The sequence below is a fragment of the Phoenix dactylifera genome, chromosome 13, assembly GCF_009389715.1.
Source record: "Phoenix dactylifera cultivar Barhee BC4 chromosome 13, palm_55x_up_171113_PBpolish2nd_filt_p, whole genome shotgun sequence".
NCBI lineage: Eukaryota > Viridiplantae > Streptophyta > Magnoliopsida > Arecales > Arecaceae > Phoenix > Phoenix dactylifera.
The window spans coordinates 12,145,318-12,166,449 of NC_052404.1; the positions used below are offsets into that span (position 1 = coordinate 12,145,318).

The 21,132-nt window shown below is 41.1% G+C and overlaps 1 protein-coding gene and 1 non-coding gene across 3 annotated transcripts; one reads left to right on the plus strand and one right to left on the minus strand.

Annotated features, from left to right (window-relative positions):
• The first annotated feature begins 1,259 nt into the window (after positions 1 to 1,259).
• Positions 1,260 to 1,340, plus strand: TRNAL-CAG. The gene has a single exon. It is a non-coding gene; the product is annotated as a tRNA-Leu (tRNA).
• Positions 1,341 to 5,511: 4,171 nt separating this feature from the next.
• LOC103716743 (E3 ubiquitin-protein ligase RDUF1-like) lies at positions 5,512 to 7,366 on the minus strand. Of its 2 annotated transcripts, XM_039133120.1 has the most exons (2): positions 6,312 to 7,366; positions 5,512 to 6,281 (listed from the first exon to the last, which is right to left on the minus strand). In XM_039133120.1, exons 1-2 carry the CDS (start codon positions 7,041 to 7,043, stop codon positions 5,880 to 5,882), a joined length of 1,134 nt encoding a protein of 377 aa, XP_038989048.1. In that variant the 5' UTR covers positions 7,044 to 7,366; the 3' UTR covers positions 5,512 to 5,879. The 2 variants fall into 2 exon arrangements, with proteins under 2 accessions (XP_038989048.1, XP_008803097.2); XM_008804875.4 differs by having other exon boundaries at positions 5,512 to 7,366.
• Positions 7,367 to 21,132: the final 13,766 nt, after the last annotated feature.

A 21,132-nucleotide genomic window follows, 5' to 3' on the forward strand; every position in this document is an offset into this window, starting at 1 on the left:
TTTTAATTATTTACTATATTTTTTAAAATATTTTATTATAATTTTTGTTCAAAAATATTATATATTTTTAATATTATTGCATAAAGGGATATGCAATATAATAGTTTTCTCTACCAAATATAGTTGATTATAAACTCTCCGTACGTATAAAACTAGCCAACTTAGCAAAAATTATAATTGGGCTAGCAGTAGGTTTGATCTTACAAAATCCAGCCTACTCCTTCAATCTAACAAAACCTAACATGATCAAATTTAGAAGTCGCGCTGGATCAACTTTTGATTATAAAATGGATTAAACCTGCGGCGCCGACTAAAAGATTGGGATGGAGCCTTATAAATGATTATTGATATATAAAAGAGCATAAATTGAACTTTGTCTTGACATAAATTCAATCTTGACTTAAAACATGCGCATTGACATTTGTACCTTGATAATAACCTAGCCTTAAAACCCTAGTGTGATATGAGAACCCAAAATTTTAAGCTGATTTGATTGAACAGAATTATTAAAGTGTCAGACTTAATCTAGATGCTGGATCCAAATATTTCAATTGGTATTATATGCATTAATTTTACTTTAAAAAAATAAAATAATTAAATACACATGCAACTTTAAGGTATCGATATAGGAAGAAATTTGAAGAATTAAAAAAACCCTTGACTTCTTTTGCCTTATTTTTGCCATCAAATATATGTATCCATATGAAAAAAAAAAGGGAAAAAAGAAATTTCTTGAGGAAAGAATCAACAAATATAAAAGCAAAATAAATACGAACATGTTGTATCAATGAAAAAAAGGTCAAATTGGAACCAGACAAGAATTCATATGATCTCTTAGAAACTAACTTTTGGAAATTCTCTTCCAATTGAGAAGAAGAAATAGAAGGAAAAAAAAGAAAAAATAGAGGAGGACATGGTATAGAAACAAAGAAGAAACTTGTACATAGGAGCTGGAAGAGGGTTTTTTTTCCGTACATCAACCTAGAGATAAGTTGGGCTTAACATTGTTTCTTTAAGATCTATTGGCCTACAGCATTGAAAATAAAAAATTTAAAGCCAGTCTCTTGATGTTTGTTTAGATTCACCTTCATATATAGATGCGAAACAAATCCATCTCTTTCTTGATTATATAAAGAGAATGGTGTGAGTTTATGACATTAAAGTTAATACCAGTGCAGCAGGATTTGAGGTGATAGAGTTGGATGCCTTTGCTTATGTATTTCCTTTTATTAGAAAGGATAACCTTCATTAACATCAAAGTCAAGATGGCCGAGTTGGTCTAAGGCGCCAGTTTCAGGTACTGGTTCGAAAGGGCATGGGTTCGAATCCCATTCTTGACAATGCAATGAGTTTTTGATTTACTTGTTTAGAAAAAAATACTTCACTTTCCTTTTGAATTTTTTTAATTACTTCTTTGCCTTTCTTTTGAAATCACCTCTTCTCTTTACTTTTTATTTTAATATTACTAAGATGTCGCCGACCTATTTTAGATATAATTCATCGATTGATTCAAAATACATATGTACATCAAACTTGGTTGTAAAAAGACTAGCTCTCTTTGCTTTTGAAAATTTTGATTTTTTTTTAGTTATTTCTTTGCTTTTTGGTTTTTGAAATCACTTCTTCTCTTTACTGGTTATCTTAATATAACTAAGATGTTCCAAGCCCATTAATATATCTGTCTTCACTTATCCATTTGCGCACTTGTTCCAAGCCCATTACTAACGAGCGCTGACAATTTGAGGCCAGTCCTCCTTTTTCTTTTTTTTTGGCTGCATTTGGAGAAATTATATCTTACACCGCACGCATTATGTGGCTATATATATCACCGATCAAAGCTGCCCATTTCTGAATGATCGTTTAGTGAATGAGCGCGTAGAAATGAATGGTTGTAATTGGCAGCATGCATGTCATATGATGCCTGCTGGATCACGATGTGGGCGCCTCTGTGATGTTTTGGGTTTCGCCATTTTGTGATTACATCCTAGGAGAGTTAAATTCATTACTCTGGCAGAGCCATATCTTTGTGATGTTCTTGACGCATAAAGATTATCTTCCGGCATGCGAAGCATGGAAGAACTGGTTAATGGTCCAAGGCTCCGTTCACCCACTTCTTTTTTGATGTTATGTTACCATCTTGCGTCAACCATCGTTCCAATTTTCTTGGCAGACTAGACCTCAACTAAGACCAAATTTACCATGACCTGCATCCAAGGGTTGGACAGTTCTCCCAATAGAAGAGTAAAAAGGAAAAGGGAGTTTGCAGACTCACAGATGGAAGAAAAGAGAAGCCATCGACCAACAGTACTTGAAACTTGAAGTGGTGGAGGTTTGGGGAACTGGATGTATGACCATTGGGTCCACGAGAGAGGGTGGCTCTCTTACCTTGAAAGAGATGTGATTCAACTGCTCCCAGAAGGCCACTTTTTTTTTTTTTTGCTTTAAAAAACCAAGAAAAGAAAGAAGGCATCACAATCAACCTCTTTATCCAACTCGGAAATCAGAATTACGGCTTGCCTTCCATTCCAAAGGCCATGGATCAACTTCCATCACCATTAATATAAGTTTCTGCACATAACTGTTGCCGCCTGAGCCGATACCATCAATGTATCAAGCTGGCTGAGTTGGCTCCATGCCCCGATCAATTTCCAGCGGCAATAAATTAGTGCCGAAGGATCGGAAGTTTCACCAAAAGATAGACGAGTCTCCAAAAGCACAAGCAACATCCATTGGCAACTCAGCCAGCTCGGTGTCTTAGTTGGACTACGGCAACAAGAACCATTGGGGAGTATGAAAAAAAATATTTGACAGACTCCCAGATGACAATACTTTAGCCATGTGGGCATAAGACAAATAAAATGAACTATAAGCTAATAGCCTCTACTAACCTCCTAGTCAAGGAAAAAAAACACATCTAAGTTTCAGACAATTGGGAGAATAAAGACCCCATCAGCAATAAAATAAAACAGCGAGGATCAGACAAAATGGTATGAAGTCTTTGACCAGGCTGAATACAAGCCATCAGAGACAATATCAAGGCAATTAAAACATGCAAGGGAAGGGTATCTTAGCAAACTAACCAATGAATGTCGGCGCTTGTATGAGAGGATAGAACAAACAATATCTTATGATTTACTAGTTTCAGCCCCCTTTCTTAGAATCCCATGGTTCGTGTTCTGTTGACTATATTCTTTGACCTTGACTAGCTTTTCTAAGGCCTGGAGCAAACTTAAGCCTCAAGTGCAGTTATTTTCTGAAATCAGATGGTTTTGAAATCATAAGAGAACCAATTCTTTTTACCACCTTCACCCAGGATGACATTTCCACCTTGTGAGGACATGTATGGTATCTCAAATTGATCAGCTTCTAATTTGTTTCTTTGGCTATTTTGCCCCTCTATTAAATTTATTTAAGTTTCGCTCGAAATGTTCTGATTTGTTTCTGAAAGGAGACTGATCAAATTATCTTCCTGGTTTAGCAAGCCTAAAAATGTAAACCTCATGTTCAGAGGCATGGTGTAATATAAAATAACTTCTATTTTCATAAACTTTAATGGCAGATCAAGTACTATAAAAAGGCGAGAAACTAGTGATTATGACTAGTTTGGTTGCTCTATCCAAACAGGATAAAGCTTTCTGATGCAGCAAATCATATAGAAACTCTCAGGCCTGCATAAGATTTCAGTTTTACATGCCATTGGATGGTAATATCTTATAGACAGGATAAGATTCAAACTATTGAATAGAAGACTTTCATGAAATAAAGTAAACAATTAAACCCAGCAAGGACCTGGAAGGGCATGCTGGGGGAACTAACTTCGCAGGCAACAGATCTCTGCAAGTAATTTCCAAAATTGAAGTGAGGATTCAAGCCTTAATTTACTTCTTGTGCTTCAGTCAGATGCACTAAAAAAGCATACTGTAGAAAACCAAATTCCATAGACAAGAAAGGACACTATGCTACAACATCACATGCCAACCAAATGAGCTGGAGGGGAGATAGCAGAAATTTTTTTATAAACTGGAATCAATCGCATCTCTTAAATATCAAGAAGAAGACACACAACAATGAACACAGTTGTTGAGCGGGGCAACCACCATCTATCAGTCAATGTCAGCCTAAGTGCACAAGAACTGCTACAATAATAATCATACAATGTCCCACACAAAAAAGAAAAAGAAAATAAAAACAGGCCTTCTCAAATAATGCCTCACACTGATGTCCCACACAAAAAAGAAAAAGAAAAAGAAAAAAAAAACAGGCCTTCTCAAATAATGCCTCACACTGATGCAGGTCAACCACCCTGACGAAAGAAACACAACTGCAGCAGCCTGAACATACTTAGGGTTCTAACTAGACTATTATACATGCAAAGAAATCCCCAACCAAGACCAAGAAATAAAAAATATGTAACAATACGATCCATCAGGTGCAGAATAAGAATTTGCTAGTTACTAATAGAAACATGAGGCGATAATATAGCATATGACTATTATCCATAACGGAGCAAAACTTTGAGGGCTAGTCAGCAACGTAACTCAAAGGAGAAGAAAAGTGATTGTCAGCACGTAAAGAAAGAATCTAGAGAATCTGAAACCGGATTCGTAATGGAGAGTTCTATTTAACATAAAATCACCAGGGATTGTTGGACTTCTCAAATGACAAGTGCGTTTAGCATAAGATCAATTGATCAATTCCTCTTTTTTTTTTTATTTGAGCTAAGCATGATCAATATCTTGTCCAGCAGAAGGGCGTAAGCAGACATATTTGCAAATGAAATTATTCACTCAACAGAGAAATGTAATAAATTAAATACCAAGGTAAATTAGAAATAAATGGCCATGGATTCAGAAAAGGATCTGGAAAACAAGTCACAAAATTTTGGAAGAGCATCCCAGCCATAACGGAAAGATGATAAAGATCAATTCAGATGGGACAGCAACCATTTTTTACATCATTTAGGCAGATGCTAAGAAAATCTAGAGGACATCAATGTATATATCAACAATCCTGGATGATAATATCTGTACATGAAATCTGTATTTGATAATTTGCATTCGATGCAACCTCAGTGTCAAATTATTATTATCTATTTGGAGAAATCATGAAAAACTATCACATAACCAACTTCTCTTATGAGTAAGAAAATCAATGGATACAAACTGTTTAACAGACCTAAATAAAGCAAGTATTTAAACAATTCACCTAATTTTGTCTACGAAAGAGCATGCATTCTGACTACCAGGGATATTGCCGTTCAGGAATGCTCGTACCTATCTCGCAGCTGTAGATGACTGCATACTCACCATTAACCAAAAACCAGTAACATGGTTGAGGAAATCTTGCAATGAGGAGACTGGGAGCCCATAGACAGCAAGATTTAGATCCACCTAAAGCAACAGAGGCTTAACTATATTGCAGTGCATAATAACTAAAAAATGGAGATAATTCAAGAGCAGCATCCCATGACCAAAAAAAAGAAGAAAGTATTACTGACCAAAGCTTCAGAAATAAATGCACAACTTAAACAAGAATGATGGATTAATGTAAGCATTATACACAGAGCATGCACCTTCCTAATATCAAAAAGCCTAGCTCAGCAATACAGCTTCTTCCCTGTCTTTCACAAGAAACCAGAACAATGTTCAATTCCAAGCCCCAAAAGAGAAACAATAGCAGCAAACTGCAATTTTTTTCCCCTCGAATATCTTCTATTTACGATAGAATTATGGGGGAAAAAACACTCAAGCTCCATCTGTTAAGATCCTATTTTCCTCCTCTTATATGACACAGGAAAACAGATAACTACAACTACCGTAAATTGAACTGAAAATACTACAAGATAAAGAAAGGCAATTTTTCTCCCACTTTTTTTTCTGTCACCATCTTGTAATTGCTCTAATATTCCCATCTTCCAATGCCCAACTTGAACTGTGCCTTCGTGAACTCCTACTGAAGACCAAACTTCTTCGGTGCCTCGGAGAAGCAGCGGAACCGGAATCTGAAGTTGATCTTGAAGAAGTGAAGGAAGAAGAGCGGAAGCGCCTGAAAAATGAGATGAAATTGCGAAATGCCCGACCAATTCCTCCGCTCTCCCTCGACCGACTCCTTGTAGAGGCCAACGAGATCCTTCTCGCTGCACCACTGGAGTTGAATCCACCATCGACCTCCGTGTAAACTACTGGAAGCTCCCGTTCCCCTGTTCTTCTCCCCCCTGAGAACCTCCCAACTGCAAACCCACCACCCGGCAGCCTCCATATCGTGAGGCCGACCAAATCCTCCTCGTTCCCACCCATGGGAGTCTGTTCATCACCGTCCGTCTCCGCCCCACTCCTTCCACGCACATCAGTGGGCATCTCATGGCGGCACACAGGGCAAGAGTTCCGGAGCGAAAGCCATGGCAAGATGCAATCTTGATGGTAGATATGCTTGCAGGGCATCTCCCGAGCCTCGGTCCCGAGCTCAAACGATTCCGTGCAGACGGCACAGTGGGTGTCCATCTTGATATGGCTGGCAGCGATCTCGACGGTGGGCATCGACTCGACGGCAGCCTTCGATGCGGGAGGCTGCTCCCACGCCCGGCCACCGCCAATGCCATGGATGTCCATCTGGGAGAGCTGGTCCAGGAGCCGCTCAAAACCCGAAGACATCAAGAAATCCGACATGCTCTCCGGCAAGGGGCGGAGGCCGGATCCCGCCCCATCGTCGTAATATAATTCGAAGCTGCTGGCAGGGGCGCGGTCGGCGTCCCCGCCGCCACCGTCAGCCGGGCCGCGAAGGACGATGACCGGGTTGAAGGGGGAGCGGTCGGCCGCGGAGGTGCCGCGGTGGCGGCGGAAGCGAAGGTCGGAGCGCTGGTGGTAGGGCCGCGCGACGGTGAAGCGGAGCCGACGGGGCTCGCCGGCGGCGGCGCCGAAACGCGGAGGGGTCTCCACCTCCTCGAGGAATCCGCCGTCACAGTCGGGGCAGACGATGGCATCGTGGGGCCAGACCCTCACGAAGCGGTTGCAGCGGTAGCACCAGTAGGACGAGGCCGTGGCCATGGCCGCAGGAGAGGAAGGGATTTATAAAGGAAAAACGAAGCCCAAAAACCGAAAGATTCGACCTTTCCTTCCAAATACTATGAGGATCTCTGGTAGAAGCCTTAAAAATCCGATCTTTCCTCGGATTTCGGCAAGGAAATCAATCGAATCCCTTCAATTAATACAAACAATCCGATTTCCAAATCCAAACCTCCCACAATTTTAAACAAACAAAAATAAACTAAGGGAAAAATAAAAATAAAATCTAATCAGATCAAATGAGAGGGCGACATCCAAACGTTAGAGAAGGGCGGAGGAGAAGAGGGGAGCTGGAAGAGGGTGGAGAAGAAGTGGGGAATATAAAGAAAGGGCTTGACGAAGCCCAAACGGCCGAACCGCGTGGGCGCGTTGGCGTGCTTGCGACGCTTCTTCCTTCGCCAACGGGTTTGACCTTTCGTGACACGTGGAGATATAATACTGGTTCGGAGCTGACGGCGTTACCGGCGGCGATGTGGGAACAGAGTCCGTCCAACGGGTCAAGATGGGATGCACGGATCGGCCCAGCCAAGTCGGGCATCCACCAATTCTATTGGCAACTTATATGTATTCCTAAGAGTTGATCCGAAAATTCTAATTGTACCATCCATTATTTAAGTATAATAAAAGAAAAAATATATATATTCATAGTTTCTTTTTTTCATATGCAATCTACCATAAGCTAGGGTCTATGTTGGATTTGAATAGATTCTTACAAAATTTCTATTCTAATTTCGAAAAAATATCAAAATACCGCATCCATAAAATATAAATTTTAAAAAATTCTTTTATGTTTGTTGCACTTCTAATATTTATTTATTTCATTTTTTTCATAATAAGTTTTAAGGAATGACATGATTTTTTAGCATGACCAGTTATTCCTATTATGCAATGCTAGACTAACATGAACATGATATCTAATAGAGGATATTGTTGGTGCCATTCAAATTGATGCACCGACCATAAAATTATGCAAATTAGAAAAATGCTTATACTTGCTTCTCGACCTGGTGATCAATCTCCTCAAATCTACCTGAGTTTGGCATCTTGCCTGTTCATACGATATGAAAATTATCGTGCGTGATCATCCTTAGGTTTTTGGGCGGCAATTTTATTGCAACATTGCTTTGTTTTGATGTAGTAATAAGTGAGGCAAATACATGTGCTTCCCTGGGATTTTTATGTATGCGTTTTAAGACAACTTTTTTTTTTTTTTTTTTTTGCTTTGACTTTAAGACAACTTTCCCTCGTGGAGGAAAAGAAAGAACAAAGGGGCGGGGGACGTACGTGTCTCTTTCGTAAAGAAGGCCATCCTTTCCCTTTAGAACGTGAGATTCCGGGCCTTGCTCTCCACTACCGCTCCATAACAAAGAACAATTCCCTTTTCTTTAGTGTTTTTTCTTTTCTTTTCTTTTTCTTTTTGATATATATATGTAGGACATCATGATCTCTCCGTTGTGGCATAGCTCGGTTGACTTCCCCACAAAATTGACACGCACGCAGATGCTCCCATAGGCTCAGTGCAAGTATTCTTTTTATTTTATTTTTTTCATTCGCTCGGAATACTTACACTTCTTCCTCAATCAAACATATTCAATGCTCGGGTTTGGCTCTTTCTTCTTGGGATTTAGCAGCTGATGCTTATCCGACTAAGGCCATGGGCGTACGTTCTGCTCCATCGCAAGTCAAATTGGATGGAATCTTAGGAGCACAAATTGGAGGGTCGAGGTTCTTTTCAGGTGCTCCTTTCCGCACACTCACAGTAACCCTCATCGGCAAGTTATTAGATCACACCTTCGGACTCAAAAGTGCACGCGGAAAGGGTACGTTACACTGCATGCATGCATACTTTTATCGGAAACGCGCGCATGCATGCATGGGTCCTTTGTGCGGTCCTTCGCTTCTGCAAACTTTAAAAAGAGGAATGCCATTGCGCGAGTGCTTTCAGCACTACTTCTGCCTCTCTCTTCTGACGTTGTTCATTCCTAGCATTAGGGGAGGGGGCGTAATGCTTGAGAAATCTTAGTAGATGCAACCACCACAGAGAAAGCGGACTAGATTTGCAGTAGGTTTGAGAAGTCTTAGACGATGTGGAAAGATGTGGGCTCTTCAGAGATGTAATTAATAAGAGGTCATGGTGCAGTCAGTCGTGTAAAATTTCGTGGAAGGCGACCAAGGAAACCTTCTCTACTTCATGCGCTGACGCATGGTGATAGGGATATGCATTTCAGGGGGGGGTTAAAGAAGCTGTCGTCTAAGAGTATTTTGGTCAATCATGGTTGAGAGTTTCTTTGCTGGCGTAAAATCAACCGGCATTACCCACTGTTCTTGGTTGGGCATCTACTTCCTAAATTTCAAAGTGAATTTTGATGGATTAAGGATAGTTTTGAGAAGAAAAAAAAGATTCCAATTTCGAATAAGTGGAAGGTAGCTTTTTTATATCTTTTATGAATTTTTCTTTCCTATGAAACATATAAATTTTACTTTCATGAAAATACTACTTTCTCATTTCTCTTCTTTAAAAACTCCAATCAAACAAGAGGTCTTTCTTTGTTTACCATATTTTCTTTCCTTTTTTTTCTCTAAACCAAACAAGTCCTTAATACATTTAAAGTCAGGCCCAAATGAAAAAGGATTGATGCCTCTGCTATCGTGAATGTCCCGTTGGTTGATTTTTGGGTAGTCAACAACAAACCTAACGATAGAGACCACATTTGAATATGCAAACCAAGTTGTCTCATAGATTCAATTACTCTTTAGGATTTGTTTAGATGATTGAACTGAAAATCCTATAGGATTCGTAGATGGAGCCAACATAACAAGCAAGATCAAATGATTACAGGCTGGATTAGTCCTATATTCATAACTATCCAAAAATAGCTTTGGAGTAGAATGACTCAAATTATATATATATATATATATATATATATATATATATATATATATATATATATATATATATATATATATATATATATATATATATATCCTGGTTTTGCCTCGTAGCATTTTTGATGTATCTATTATTCTATACCTCACCATATAGAGAGAAGTACAAGTACAATAATAAAGTAGAGCAATGTTTGTTTACTTGAATAAAATGTTTCCTTTAGTAGCCACAACATTCTCAAATCCTCTCTCCATGTGAAGCATTTGAATGTATTAATGGGTCTTCACGAGAAGAAAATTTTGACCAAAAAATTGATCTCAAATTTCTCATCGATTCATGGAATCATATGAATCTATTAGATGCTCCTTCCCTTTGAGTAAATTAATGTATGCACCCCTATCCTCCAAATTATCCAATTATAACAGGACTAGGTTCTATCACCTGTTCAACCAGCAAGCATCAAGAGTCGGCAAGAAGGAATTTTATGACTTCAAACTGCAAGCAACTACCAAATTAATGTAATACCGATCTTACTTAACCGACCAAACTATAAATGGCATGCCACTAGACTATATATAAACAAGCCAACCAAGAACAGTGGGTAATGCCGGTGGATTTTACCAGCAAAGAAACTCTCAACCATGATTGACCAAAATTCTCTTAGACAGCTTCTTTAACCCCCCCGCGAAATGCATATCCCTATCATCATGCGCCAGCGCATAAAGTAGAGAAGGTTTCCTTGCTCGCCTTCCACGAAATTTTACACGACCGACTGCACCATGACCTCTTACTAATTCCATCTCTGAAGAGCCCACGTCTTTCCACATCATCTAAGATTTCTCAAATCCACTGCACATCTAGTCTGCTTTCTTTCCTTCTTTCGGAGAAAAACAAGAGAAGAAAGTATGGTAAACAAAGAAAAACCTCTTGTTTGGCTGAAGTTTTCAAAGAAGAGAAATAAAAAAGTAGTATTTTTATGGAAAGAAAAATGCATGAGGGATATAAAAAAGTTACCTTCTACTTATTCAAAATTTCTACCTTTTTTTTTTCTCACCATCAAATATTTTTTTTAGGAAGTAGATGCCCTATATAAGTCACTTTGAAATTTGCTATTTTTTCATAGTCAACTAGATATATCAAAATTATTTTTTTATATTATATTTTTAAATATTATTTTTTTAAAAAAATATTTTGATGAGAAAAATTTTTTCACAAACCGAACAGAATGCACCGTAAGTGGATCGGATCGTGGCGAGTCTTTACAAAGGGCCCACACCAGAGAGCCACCCTTCTTGTGGGCAGAACTAATTGCAACTGAGTCTCCACAAATTAAAGACTGACCTCAACTAACCAACTAACAACGTCTTTTTAAGTCTACAGTGCGGACCAACCAAAGACGTAGACCATAGGTAACCTCGGAGGGAATGATAATAAAATTAACAATCAATATTAGTGTCATTATTAACTTGAGAATTCGGAATAGGACCGGTAGGAAAAGATTGAAAAAGTCTTGGAGAGCTTCCATCTTGTTGTTTTGGCTGCCATAATATGATTCTTATACCAACGTTAAGACTCGCCTAGCGGCAGCCTTTGCCCCAAGTCCCTCTTCTTGGAAGGATCGAATTCGGTGGTATTTTACCCAATTCCAAACTACATTTGTCGGATCCAGATTTAAACTGAAATCCAATTTAATATCGATACCCATATCCAATATTCGATGCAACAATGATCAAGTAATTGTTGAGAAAATGTGCCTCGAAACTCGAAATGACTGCAAATTGAATTCGGCTCAAGTTTGCTTGAAAAATTCTGTGCCAACTGAATGGAGTCGACCCCTAGCATCTAGGAGTCGACTCATGTGAAGCTTGAGTCGACCCCAGGGATGAGAGGGTCGACTCGCATCTGCCACAGTGAAGAAACAGAGAGCAGTTTTTTGGGTTGCTTGTAGGAGTCGACTCCAATCCTGCAGGAGTCGACTCCAGCTCTGCAGGAGTCGACTCTCTCAGGAAGACAGAGCGTGCCAGTTTCGGTGCTGATACTTGGAGTCGACCCGAGGATGTCCGAGTCGACTCGAACTTATCAGGAGTCGACCCCTGAAAGTGAAGAGTCGACTCCTGATCACGGGATTGATTGAAACGATGGCAAGATGGGTTTTTTGACTTAGGGTTTTCGTAGGGAAGTTTCCTTATGTGTTGAAAACCTATAAATAGGGTTTTTTGGTGAACCCTAGGTGAGAAGAGAGCGGCTGTAGTGAGTTTTCTTTTGGAGTTCTATCTCTCTTGTAAGCCCTAGGTGTGCAATATCCAACAGGATGAGAGATCATTGTAACCCTTGCTGAATATATTGAAATCTGTGTGTGTGGCCTCCGTGGACGTAACCCGTATTGGGTGAACCACGTAAAATTATTGTCTTTGTGATTATTTGATTTTATTCTCTACTACTTCTTCTTCTCGATTCGTCTTTCCGCAGTTTGGACGCAGGAAAGGGAACAGTACGATCGAGGGTGAGTCCTTTCATCGCGCAACAACTGGTATCAGAGCAACGTTCCCTGTGTTCCAATGGCTGACGAAGGAAGATTGAGGATAGAGAAATTCAACGGACAGAACTTTGGTGTGTGGAAGATGCAGATGGAAGATTACTTGCTCTCAAAGGATCTGGATCTACCACTGGGCGGAGAAGAAGCGAAGCCGACAGACATGCCATCGGAGAAGTGGGAGCGTCTTGATAAGAAGGCGCTCGCCGCTATCCGTTTGTCCTTGGCATCGGAGATCCTCGCCAATATATCCAAAGTAAAGACTGCAAAAGATTTGATGGACACACTGGCTTCCATGTATGATGAGCCAACAGGAGCGAACAAGGTATTCCTGATTCGACGATTATTCACTTTGAAGATGAGAGACAGTGGGAGTGTTCATTCACATTTGAGTGAATTCAATACCCTATGTGCCCAATTGGAATCTGTGAAGATCACGTTCACTGATGAGGTGAAGGCGTGGGCTCTTCTAGGTCAGATGCCTGAAAGTTGGGAAGGCTTTATCACGGCTGTTAGTAATTCTTCGGGAAAGACTACAGCGAGGTTTGATGAAGTGGTAGCTCTTATTCTGAGTGAAGAGGCTCGAAGGAAAACTCTGGATCCATCAGCAAGTTCATCTGGGAACGCGCTGGCTTTTGAAGAACGTGGAAGGACTTCAAAGAAGGGAGACAGAAATAGGGGTGGACGATCCAAGTCTAGAAACAAGTCTAGACCTCTTGGAAAGTGCTGGAATTGTGGGCAGAAGGGTCACTTGAGAAAAGACTGCAAAGTGTCGAAGAACAATGGTGGTTCTGACACTAAAGCAAGTGCTAATTTAGCCGAAACTGCAAGTGAAGATGATGCCCTGATACTTTCCTGTGATATTCATCCGGAGTCGTGGATAGTCGACTCAGGTGCCTCGTTCCATGCTACTGGGAACAAGGCAATCATCTCAAACTATGTTGCAGGTGATCATGGCAAGGTGTATCTTGGTGATGGAAATAGTTGCAACATCGTAGGAAAGGGAGATGCTCAGATAAAGACATCAAGTGGGATGACTTTAACTCTGAAAGATGTGCGACATGTACCCAAACTGGCTCGAAATCTGATTTCGGTAAGTCAGTTGTCGGATTTGGGGTTTGTGACCACCTTCAATGATGATGCTTGGAAGATCACTAAGAGAGCCTTGGTGATTGCTCGAGGTGTAAGGTCAGGAACACTATACATGACAGCTGATACTGATTCCACTGTCAGTGCTGCAAATTCGACTGTTGATGCAAGGACATGGCATATGAGACTCGGCCACATGAGTCAGAAAGGGATGAAGGTGATGATGTCCAAAAGAAAATTGGGAGACCTAAAATCTGTGGATTTGGAATTCTGTGAAGATTGTATACTGTCAAAACAGAAGAAGGTCAGTTTTTCAAAAGGAGGTAGTACCAAGAAAAATTCTAAGTTGGAACTCATACATACTGACGTATGGGGACCAACTCAAGTGGCTTCTCATGGAGGAGCAAGGTACTATGTCACGTTCATCGACGACGCTACCCGAAAGCTATGGGTCTACTTCTTGAAGCACAAATCTGATGTATTTGAGAAGTTCAAGAGGTGGAAGGCTTTAGTGGAGAATGAGACAGGTCAGAGATTGAAGTGTCTCAAGTCTGACAATGGGGGCGAATACTGCAGTGATGAGTTTGAGGCTTATTGTGCCTCAGCTGGAATTCGAAGACTAAAGACGGTTCCAGGAACGCCACAGCAAAATGGTGTTGCAGAACGCATGAACCGCACCATAAATGAGCGGGCACGATGCATGAGGCTTCATGCAGGGTTGCCGAAGATTTTTTGGGCGGAAGCGGTCAGTACAGCAGTGTATCTGATCAACAGAGGGCCTTCAGTTGCATTGGAGCTTGGACTGCCGGAGGAAGCATGGACTGGGAAAGAGGTGAAACTATCTCACTTGCGTACTTTTGGTTGCATCTCTTACGTGCTCGATACTGCAGACAATCGAACCAAGCTGGATGCAAAGTCAAAGAAGTGCACATTCATTGGGTACGGTGGTGATGATTTTGGATACCGACTCTGGGATGCGACAGATCGGAAAGTCATCAGGAGCAGAAATATTGTATTCAATGAAGAGGTTCTGTACAAGGACCTGCAGCAACAGACGAGCCAAGGCGTCAAAGCTGTAAAATCGGAATATGCAGAGCTGGATGATGAAACAATGTCTCGAGACGATGAAGAAGTTGCTGAGCCAGTGGGAGAAGCACAGCAAGAAGAAGAACCTCCAGCTGATATCCCGATTGCTTTACGCAAGTGTAAAAGAAATAGAAAAACTCCGTCTAGGTATGCTGACTCCCTACAATATCTGTTGCTTACGGATGGTGGTGAACCAGAAAGCTACAAGGAGGCTTTGCAGGTTGAAGCCAGTGACAAGTGGAAGCTTGCCATGGATGATGAAATGGATTCCCTATCATCCAACAGGACGTGAGACTTGGTTCCACTTCCGAAGGGGAAGAAAGCTTTGCACAACAAGTGGGTATACAGACTAAAGCTTGAACCAGATGGTTCTGAGAGGTTCAAAGCGAGACTTGTTGTCAAGGATTTTCAGCAGAAGGAGGGCATTGATTTTGACGAGATCTTTTCTCCAGTTGTGAAGATGTCTACTATCCGGATGGTGTTGAGTATAGTGGCAGCCAAGGACTTACATCTTGAGCAGCTTGACATCAAGACTGCATTTTTACATGGCGACCTTGAAGAGGAAATCTACATGAAGCAGCCAGAAGGATATGTAGTGAAGGGGAAGAAAGATTGGGTGTGCCGACTTCAGAAAAGTTTGTACGGGTTGAAACAAGCACCTCGTCAGTGGTACTTAAAGTTTGATCAGTTTATGCTGAAGAATAAGTTTCAAAGGTGTAATGGTGATCATTGCTGCTACTTTAAGGGATTGAAAAGCTCATATATCATTCTACTTCTGTATGTAGATGATATGTTGGTGGCAAGTGCCAACATGGGAGAGATTGTGAAACTGAAGAAACAATTATCCCAGGAGTTTTCAATGAAGGACTTGGGTGAAGCCAAGAAAGTCCTTGGGATGCGTATCAGCAGGGACAGGAAGCTTAAAACGTTGAAGTTGTCTCAAGCAGAGTACATTGATAAGGTGCTGAAGCGGTTCAATATGGACGGGGCTAAAGCTGTGAGTACTCCGCTGGGCGCACACTTCAAGTTATCTAAGCAGGAGTATCCGACTACGCAGGATGATCGAGATGAGATGAAGTATGTTCCCTACTCATCAGCGGTCGGAAGCCTTATGTATGCCATGGTTTGCACGAGACCGGATATTGCCCATGCAGTGGGAGTGGTGAGCAGATACATGAGCGATCCAGGCCAGGAGCATTGGAGAGCTGTGAAGTGGATATTGCGGTATCTGAAAGGAACCAGAGACTTAGGACTATGCTATGGTGGTCCTGATGTTTGCCTACATGGTTTCGTGGATTCTGACATGGCTGGAGACATTGATGGCAGAAAGAGTACTACTGGGTATGTGTTCACGCTGGGAAGTGCTGCAGTTTCATGGGTTTCGAAACTGCAGAAGATTGTAGCATTGTCTACGACCGAGGCCGAATACGTTGCTCTTACTGAAGCGAGCAAGGAGATGGTTTGGTTACAAGGTTTGATGAAAGAGCTTGGCATGGAGCAAGGCGATGCAAAGTTGTATAGCGACAGCCAGAGTGCTATACATTTGGCAAAGAATGCTGCTTTTCACTCAAGGACCAAACACATTGATATCAGATATCACTTTATTCGGTCACTCCTCGAAGAAGATTTTTTTCGGCTAGAGAAGATACATACAATGGACAACCCAGCAGATATGTTGACAAAGGTGGTTATTCTTGAGAAGTTGCACATATGTGCATCTTCTGTTGGTCTTCACAGCTAGAAGTGAAGACAGAGGTTCACACACATAGAGGATGATTTGGAGATCATGTTACTGATGGGGTTACGGTTATTTCAGGCTTGTTTCTCGGCAAGTGGGAGATTGTTGAGAAAATGTGCCTCGAAACTCGAAATGACTGCAAATTGAATTCGGCTCAAGTTTGCTTGAAAAATTCTGTGCCAACTGAATGGAGTCGACCCCTAGCATCTAGGAGTCGACTCATGTGAAGCTTGAGTCGACCCCAGGGATGAGAGGGTCGACTCGCATCTGCCACAGTGAAGAAACAGAGAGCAGTTTTTTGGGTTGCTTGTAAGAGTCGACTCCAGTCCTGCAGGAGTCGACTCCAGCTCTGCAGGAGTCGACTCCAGCTCTGCAGGAGTCGACTCTCTCAGGAAGACAGAGCGTGCCAGTTTCGGTGCTGATACTTGGAGTCGACCCGAGGATGTCCGAGTCGACTCGAACTTATCAGGAGTCGACCCCTGAAAGTGAAGAGTCGACTCCTGATCACGGGATTGATTGAAACGATGGCAAGATGAGTTTTTTGACTTAGGGTTTTCGTAGGAAAGTTTCCTTATGTGTTGAAAACCTATAAATAGGGTTTTTTGGTGAACCCTAGGTGAGAAGAGAGCGGCTGTAGTGAGTTTTCTTTTGGAGTTCTATCTCTCTTGTAAGCCCTAGGTGTGCAATATCCAACAGGATGAGAGATCATTGTAACCCTTGCTGAATATATTGAAATCTGTGTGTGTGGCCTCCGTGGACGTAACCCGTATTGGGTGAACCACGTAAAATTATTGTCTTTGTGATTGTTTGATTTTATTCTCTACTACTTCTTCTTCTCGATTCGTCTTTCCGCAGTTTGGACGCAGGAAAGGGAACAGTACGATCGAGGGTGAGTCCTTTCATCGCGCAACAGTAATGGTCGAACTCGGATATTTAATAAACTATTCGGTGCGCTTTGGAATTATTATTTACAATTAAAATGAAAAACTGGTAGATACTGGCAGATGTATATATGCATATATGAAATTAGATATTTATGTGCTCAAGAATGGTATATACACATGTATATAATCTGGTCATGTTTCTAGTTTTCAAGTATGGAACTCTCTAAACCTAAATTCAAGTCTATGCTTTGGGTTTGCTTCGAATCGGATTAGTGGGTTATCGACATGCACCGGCTCCCCAACCTCTTCTTGTTCATGAGTTATAAGCCCGGTCAAAATCCGAACCCTTAAAAAGCTGTGATAAAATTACCGACGTTGCAGATGGCTTGCAAGAATCGCTCGCTCCAATTAAGAATATAATACCCACCCACTTACTCCTTGAGGGAGCATCTGCGTAGAGAGTGGTCGGAAAGGCACGCAAGAAGGTGCGCTTTGACATGGCCTACGGCTCTTGCTTGATAGTTGCTGCAAAGTTTTTCTAGTGGCTAAAAATCTTTCATTGTTGATATGTCTCCGAATTGACCACAGTCGACGAGGTACACCGATTTATCAGAGCTCACCATAAAGCTTTCGATCAACTAGTCAAAACTCGTCATACGGCCAACTTAGAGGCACACGGAAAGCCCGTTAAATTTTAAATTCTTTCTCCAATTGATGACACCTCGGCCACAACCATGAGCAGTTTTCATAACCGCATGGGCGAGTTGCACAGAGCATAATATGTGGATGAAATGCTCGTGCCGGATTTTTGGTACATGTGATGGGTTATCAAAATTGGACGAGCCATACACCCGAATTCCTCCGCAATGAGCGTTGACCCTTGCCTATATAAATCATTTTTAGGGGTCTCTCCAGGCAAGTGTTCTCGAGCCCTTTTACGTTCTTGTGCTACGTGTTGCTGCTCTTCCGTTCTCACAATACCTCCATTATTTTCTGAGAATCCGTATAACTTAGACATCGAAGGGTCCTCCGTCGAACACTCTTCGACATGAGGACTTGTTCGTCTTTGCTATTTGAGATCGAATCCAGCATCAGAGCAAAGATCCGAGCACTATCTCTTCTTCTTAGGATCATCTCAGAAGCGACCAGCGTTGGAGTCATCATCCGAGCACAACGACCACCACCTCGCCACCTAAAGGCGCATCGTGATCTACAGTGAACCTCTACGATCCGAATAACCAATTGTCCAAGCCCTCCAGCAGCCTAATCAGCTCGGCATCAGGTCGATTTCTAACCGCAACGGATAGCTAAAGGGAGGCATGATGGCCGCCCGCTGCCACGAGACGCTGTGCCCACTCGACAAGTGGGTAGATGTGGGGAGATTTATATTGGTTTGGCATTGTGCACCTTATTTCCGAAAGTTGCGATGTTTTACTTTTGCAAGGTCCAAAGAACACAAATTATAGAGGTTTAAAAAGGGGAGTAACCGATGCATGGGTGGGTCAGTACTCGGCTATGTATTTAGGAAATATAAAACATCACTGGCTAGCAAGGAAAGCTAATAGACCCCTTTGTTCCAATTTATATGAAATGAGGAGGAATACCGGGTAGCGACGCTACAAATCGTTGGAACCATTTCGGTTCTTAATTTATGACACCAACATCTTTTTTCGTTTTCTGAAATGTTTTAATAACACTAAAACGTCACATAAAGGAAGATAGATGATGGGTGACCACAACTTTTGTAATGAGTGAAGATGGAAAGGAAGTAGTAGGGTACAAGTCGGTTGTTGGAAGTTTCGTTAGTGTGAGATTTCTTTGTTGCACTAGCCCTGCTCCTCCTCTGTTTTTGATGAGCCAAGAAATTTTACAAGCGAATCTTTTGAGAAAAGTTCTGCAAGCCAATCTTGGCTTCTTACCCAGCTACGTCAGCAAAGCTTGGCCTTCAAGCTGAGAACAGCCAAAAGGACACTAGCCATCTCTGTCCAAGACTCCAAGTGGCCACTTTTCATTCAACTAGCTAGCTTGAGATCGTTCGCTGAGCAATACTGGGCATTTCTATGTTGGCCCAGCCGTAACATCATCGTCTTAACGAGGAGGTAGAAGGTGTATGAATTTTGTATAAAACGATTAAGTGTCTGGAGAAAAGCAGAATCATATTCAGGTGAAAGTGCAGTACATTTATAGGGAGAATTTGGAAGTAGGAACGGAGATTTCCATGCCAATTAATGGCTGACGCCATTACTTGAGCTTGATATTATATCATCACCTTCAATAACTTCTACAAGAATTTACTAAAAACTTTGTGCCTTAAATCAAGGAATTGGATGAAAAGCAAATAGACTATACAATTGATCATGTTTTGTTGGAAAGGATATATTTTAATGCGAGAGATGGTATGTTTACTGACTATATATCCCCATAATCTAAGTTGTACTGTAGGAGGCTGAACCAAGATTTGATTTTACGATTGAGGAGGCTGATTATATCCTTTGTAATATTGGATTTTTAAATTGAGGGACTAAATGAGGACTAAAAGACCGTTCAGTGGATCAAACTTCATCATCAATAATTACAGCTTAGAGAACGTATTTTGATTAACCATATATTTCACATGATATATATTTTACTATGGGAGAAAGAACCAAGTCTTGATTTCTTGAGTTTTGTTCATGAATAGTTATATTAGTAAATCATAATAAATCTTTGAAATTTTTTGCTTAGATTCTGTTGGTACATTTTTATAAAAATGAAAAAAAATGAATGTATTTCTTGGAAGCTATTTAGTATCATTTATTACATCAAAGTTTGCTGATTTTAGTTTTAAAATTCAATTTTAAAACTTCAACCATTAAAGTAGAATAATTTTAATTTTATATCTTATTCATTGGCCGACTACCAATTCAATTTTGTAATGCAACAAAAGAAAATTTATAATGATATATAATAAAAAATACCACAAGCAATTTGCCGTCAAAAATTATTTTTGTTGCGGTGTCTATTTATAGACTAATGGTTTGAAATATAAGCATGGAAACATTGTGATGCATATATAGATAGAGGGGTTCAGATCAGTTCATCCAATGCAGAAAAAAACATTTGATATTCTTTTGCACATTTAAGTCGTCAATTCACTTTGGGGCATTGGAATGCATAGTCGTGCGGAACTTGAGGGGCACACTTCCTTGTTAATTAGGTGCACTCATTGTAAGGTTATTGCCCCCCCCCCCCCCCCCCCCCCCCCCCCCCCCCCCTCTTCAAAACTTTATCTCATCTACCGAGTAGGGGCATGTTTGGTTAGAGAAGAGTTCGACACTGAAATGAGAATAGGAGTGAGTGGCTTCTATTTCAGCAATTTGGTTGGGGGAGTTCTATTTCTATTTTGATTCGATGAGGAAATAAGAATACCCAATCTTCTAAAATCCAACAGCTATTCGTCTCTAGCTTTAAATCTGATTTGGATTCTGATTTCGGCTCCAAACCAAATGCATCGGGCTAATCTATTTGGATTTCAATTTTGGTTACAAGCCAGATACGATGTAAATGTATTTCTCTCATCCTCTGGATTTCTCTCCACTCCTCTGATGCCATCATCGACAACATCACCGCTGACCATGGGGCCAAGCAGCATGGCAAAATGAGCCCTCTGCTTCTCGTCCTCGAGGTCGCAATTGATCGTGACATGGAGTGAAGCAGAGTCTCTGGGCGATGGCATGGATGTGGGGGAAGCGGTTGGTGCTTCCCAGGGAGTTGGGGGCGAGGGGGGAGGTTTGCGGAGGACAAGACTGATCGAAAAGAGACAATTTCTTGCTGAATGAGAGGCATTGCTGAAAACTTAATTGCCAGTTATATGC

Excerpts from the sequence above, each read along its gene's own strand:
- LOC103716743 (XM_008804875.4), bottom strand. The coding sequence starts at position 7,043 with ATGGCCACGGCCTCGTCCTACTGGTGCTACCGCTGCAACCGCTTCGTG.